This window comes from Diospyros lotus, chromosome 8 (assembly GCF_014633365.1).
Source record: "Diospyros lotus cultivar Yz01 chromosome 8, ASM1463336v1, whole genome shotgun sequence".
Classification (NCBI taxonomy): Eukaryota; Viridiplantae; Streptophyta; class Magnoliopsida; order Ericales; family Ebenaceae; genus Diospyros; species Diospyros lotus.
The window spans coordinates 24,163,599-24,168,980 of NC_068345.1; the positions used below are offsets into that span (position 1 = coordinate 24,163,599).

General features: G+C 35.1%; 1 protein-coding gene across 1 annotated transcript; it reads right to left on the bottom strand.

The window, feature by feature from the left end:
* Window positions 1-2,931: 2,931 nt before the first annotated feature.
* LOC127807241 (ethylene-responsive transcription factor RAP2-1-like) lies at window positions 2,932-4,273 on the bottom strand. Its single transcript, XM_052344926.1, has one exon. It carries the CDS (start codon window positions 3,713-3,715, stop codon window positions 3,179-3,181), a length of 537 nt encoding a protein of 178 aa, XP_052200886.1. The 5' UTR covers window positions 3,716-4,273; the 3' UTR covers window positions 2,932-3,178.
* Window positions 4,274-5,382: the final 1,109 nt, after the last annotated feature.

The window sequence follows — 5,382 nt, forward strand, 5'->3', positions numbered from 1 at the left end:
ATCACATCATTTTCAAACCCCTTGAGCACTAACTTTCTTAGAGAAGGTAACCCATAATTATTTTCTTTAGTCCATAAGGATATTTATGATAAAAAAAAAAAAAATTGAGATAATGATTACAAGTTATTAAAAACTCACTCTTAGTGAGGATCATATATTATATCATCATCTAATTTGACTTGGAGAAATAAATTAAAATTATCCCAATTCAAAAGTCAAGCTTAAATCCTTAAAAAGATTTTATTTAGTGGCCTAGAGATTGATTTAAATGGCCTAGCTAGAGATTGACTTAGGGATGAAATTAACTTTTGCTTTTACCTTCCTTGTGTGAAATTGGATTGAAAGAGTGAACTTTAATTCTAGGTTTTGCTCGCTTGAACGTTAATTTTGATAATTTTGTAACTATAATCAAGCAATTAATCTTCATCCAATTGAGTTGTGATTTTGAAGAATTGTTTTAGTTAGTTATTCTAAGTAAAATTTTATACGGTGGATCGATGTTTCTATTCAAATTTTTGTGATATCATCAATTTTTTAGCCAATTAAACGAGATTGTTCCACTTCTAATCTACCTTGAATTTCTTTTACATTCATTGTGAGACTATAAAAAGTTTTATTTAATTCTTGTTAGGTTATTTTGAACATAACTTCTTATGGTTAATTCTTGATAATAGATTTTGATCGAAACTTCATCCCATAATTTTTCCCATGATTTTAAACAGTTTTGCACATTAAATTTTTGTGTTCTTAGGTATTATTGTTTAGTTTCAGTCTGTTTTTTTTAACTATATTATCATTATCTAGTGATTTATTATATTGCCACAAGTGAGAAGGGTTTTATTTTTGATTTTTTTTTATTCCCAACAGAGTGAATGTCAGAGTGAGTCAGAAGGAGACCAGAGGTTGATGGTGGAGTTAAGGTGGTTTTAGGGGAGAAAAGAGAGACGATATCTAAACACTAGCTTCGATTCAATAGACGGCAAGAGCGAGCAAATGGGGGGGGGGAAGAGCCAGTGTTGCAGACCGACCACCACCCTCACCAATAGATCAATCCCATCATTGACAGTCCTCCTCCTCCCCCCCCTCTCTCTCTCTCTCTCTCTCAGTCATGGCAAGAGGAAGATGATGAGGTGGCAAGGAATAGCCTCCAGTTTATAAATTATTTTGGGCCCGTTATCATGTTAAGGGAATAGCTTAATGAAGCTTGACGATATTCTACAATTAAAATGAAAAAAAAAAAAAAACATTAAGCTACAACTATAAATGCGTGGATTGTAAAACTTAAACGTTCCCTTTAAATTAAAACAAAACCATAACTTAAGAACTTCTTATTTGTTAATTATTTACAGCCTTTTCTTTTTCGTTAAATGATAAATGAACCTATATATAAAGGGTAGATAACTATGATTAACTTTGGGACATGAACCAATCTGTACAACGGAAGTGGACCCACAAAGCTACTATTTTCAGATAACTATTGAAATTAAATAAATTGGTATCGTAGCACTAAAAGACTGGCAGTCATTTGATAATTGCAAGATAACCCAAATTAAGACGCTTATTTCTCATTCTTTTTTGGGTGTACTAATTAATGATTATCTCTTGCACACATGGTAAGTAGTTGGACCCAACTGTTTATTTTGTTTAAATTCATTTTGGTTGACCAACTTTATTTATATGTTTCTTTAATTTTGGGGCTGCATGTGATGTGGTTATGATCAATAATTTTAGTATTATCTATTACTTAGAATTATTAGATGAGCCAAGGGTGCAAGCAAGGGATTGGATTAGCATGAACGAACCAAGCAAGCCAACCCTACCCATCTAGTTAGTGTTTTGTTTTTTTTTAATAAGTGAGAGCTTACAATTATTATATTTTTAAATTTATACACACTAATCTAATAAATAAAATATATATATATATATACATATATGTAAATTTGGTATTGAAAAAAAAAATATAAAAAGAAAATGATTGTAACATAATTTGTTGCTAATCCGGGGGATGGAATGTATCTTGAAGAGCAATAATTATAGAGAACGGAAATCCAAATCCTAGTAGAATAGAATCATTAAATAAATAAATAATGAAGCATATGATATGGTGCGTATAGAAATAAAATAAGAAATTAAAAAAAAGTCAAGATTTGATTGGAGTACAGTTAGGCAGCAGAGGATTTGGCGCCACAAAGAAAGCAATGGAAAAAGTAAGATTAGATTAGTACCTAAGCATGTTAGGCTATTGGTCCCCCATGCATGCCATTCCCATGAATAGACCACCTCACACATGTTGTCACCATTATCAAAATTTAGGACAGAGAAACCCATTTCGCAAAATTTTATTGCCAAATAAACATCCGTTATAATGACATTATTATAATATTTTTTTTATGGAAAAAAAATCACAATTATTCAAATGCATATATTAAGACAAAAACATTATATATATGTACGTATATGAATTTACGAAAACGTCAAATCAAATTATATGTATTATTATTTAATTTTAGAATAATATATATGGCAGAATCAAATTCTATTATGTTGCATATATATATATATATAAGCAATTCTTTAAATAATCTAGTGCTTGCTGATCTTTCGTAGTTTTAGTAATTAAATTTAAAACAAGGCATCGTCTTCTACTAAACTTTCTCATTACAAGTGAAATGAAAAAAAAAAAAAAAGGGAAAAAACAAACCCTAGCCGCCGACCTTCCCCTAACCATGGCGGACCACACCACCCACTACTAGAGCTTCAACCGTCGTGATATAGGACCGCCGCATCTCCCTTTTTATGTGGCGCCGTGTCCACGGCAACGTCACGTCGCCGGTTGGGACACCCAGCTCTCTATCTTATCTCTTTAGTTTCTCGTTTAGCAGCTGAGAAAACGCCATCCGTATATTTTCTTTCTTCCATGGCCGGCCAAAATTGAGCGCGCACACAGATTCTTAACATGAAATAGCAGATGAAGAAAGGCCAAAAAGATTGACCAAATTACATGAGGAGAAAAGAGAGAAAAAATTAACATTTCCATGTCTATATATCCAAGCATATATATTAAGAACTGATTACGGGAAGAAGGTTTTCTGATCTAAGGTCACAATCCCTTTGGATCATGTCGAGATTTTCCTGGTAAAAATTTTTATCCGGGAAAGGAATACATCGAATTTGGGTCTCACTCCTCGTCGGAGTCCTCCGGGTTTGGGTATTCGTTCAAGTCGGGCTTGACGGAGACGCGGCCGGAGTTCGATTTGGAGTCTGCGCCGGAGCCGTGGGGGAGGGGCAGAGCGCCGGTTTCGAGGGCGTCGACTCGGGCGCCGACTTCGGTGGCTTTCTTGCGTATGGAGTCAGCGGTCATGTCGCGGGGTTCGTCCTCCTCGGCGATATATTCGGGGAAGTTGAGCCTGGCGGAGCGGCCGCGGAGATAGAAGACGGCGGTGTCGTAGGCGCGCGCCGCCGCGATGGGGGTGGAGTAGGAGCCTAGCCAAATCCGGGAGCGCTTGTTGGGTTCCCGGATCTCGGCGACCCACTTGCCCCACTTCCTCATCCTGATTCCCCGGTAGGGCTTCTCTAGCTGGTTCTGGCGCTGCCGGCGGTGGTGCTGCCTTTCGGCGCCGGCGCTGGTGCTGGTGCTGGTGCTTGAACTTGAACAACACTCTCCGGCTTCCATTGGAGAGAGCTCTGAGCTCTTCTTCCGGCCTCCAAAAGACATAATTCTCTGTAAATCTCAAGAAAAGAGAGAGATTCCTAACCGTCCCAGAAAACGCTTCCCTCAATCCATACGTTAATATTTATAATAAGCCTCCATATATACATAGTATATATACATACACACACACCCACACACACACTCATTATCTGTTGTTTTATATAGTCAAATATCCTTAGTTATAAATGAGGAAAACAACTTTACCAGTGTGATAACAATCAGTTTTATTTAAAATTTTCCCCAAAAAAAAAGTAAAAAATTAATTATTAATTCCAGCAGCTCTCTAATAAAATATTATATATATCCAATTGAATCTGGGTGGTGGGGGTGAGCTTTTTTACGGATCATGCGGCTTTGCAGATTACTCCTCAAGTTTACCCTCCAAAATTAAGACTAATTTTTTAATGCAGAAACGATATAAGCTAGAAGTGTGCATGAACGTGTACAAAGGGAAGGAAGGAAAAGGAAGAGGTCTTAGTGGTGACGTCTGAGGACGGCCGCCAAGGCCTAGTTTAATTATCAGGCTGAGGCTGAGAGAGAGAGAGAGAGAGAGAGAGAGAAGTCCAATATTGGCCGACATAATACATCGGTCCCCTCGATCTTTCTTTTTTCTTTACATATATATATATATATAGATTGCATTTGCAGCCCACATTAATTAATTAATACCATTTATTTCTAATTTAGAAGAAAAAGTTTTAGATGGATATATATATGTATAAGTAGTCCACGGTGGTAGCGGCTGGGCTGGGGCAGTGGGGACCTGGCTGGCTGTCTGTCTGGCGTTAGGTGCGTCTCTTTGCTTCCCATACGTACGCGTACGTTGTTAACAGATTTCACGGATCTCTCGCTTCGCTTCTTTCTCTTCTGATTACGTTAAGAATAACGTCCACCTTTGCATATCCATTAACCAGTTCCGTAACAGATTTTGAAACGCTTACTTAATTATTTTATTATAGTCTGGGAATGACCGAGAAGAAAAAAAATAATTTTTTTTTTATAAAAAAATGCATTAATTGACCTCAAAATAAGTAAAAAAATATACTACTACAATATTATCCAACCTAAATTCAAACTTTTGCTGATAAATTATTTTTTAAGCAGATTTTAAATTAAATATGAATCTTATCCAACTGCATGCAATATTCGTTTTTTTAAAATAGATTTTAAATATTAATATTATCTTTCAAAAATAGATATTTGTGTAGATAAATTAGGTTCTCAGTTCGGCCGACTGAGAACCCAAAGTTGTTTGGTTGTTTGTTTCTATTTCCCTTCTTCTTGCTCTTCTTTTTCCTTATCAAGTAAGTTCAATATCACTCTTAAACAAATCATATAATTCAAATCTATCTTATCTATTTTAAATATTATTATTTAAATCCAAAATGTAGAATTCAAGTTTACACGTTATTTTTGAATATAATATCATTATTATATATACATTTTTTTTTTTACGATATTATCCATTTAAATAATTATATATTTGTCTTGTCTCCGACATCACAATGATAGCAAGATCTCTTGGGCTCACTCACAATTGGATGGGAACACGTGGCGTGTAGACTTGTCTTTTATATATTTAAGAATATAATATAATATAAAATAATACTATCCAAAATACGTAAAAGTTTATAATATCGTTGATATAATATATATTATTTCAACCGGAG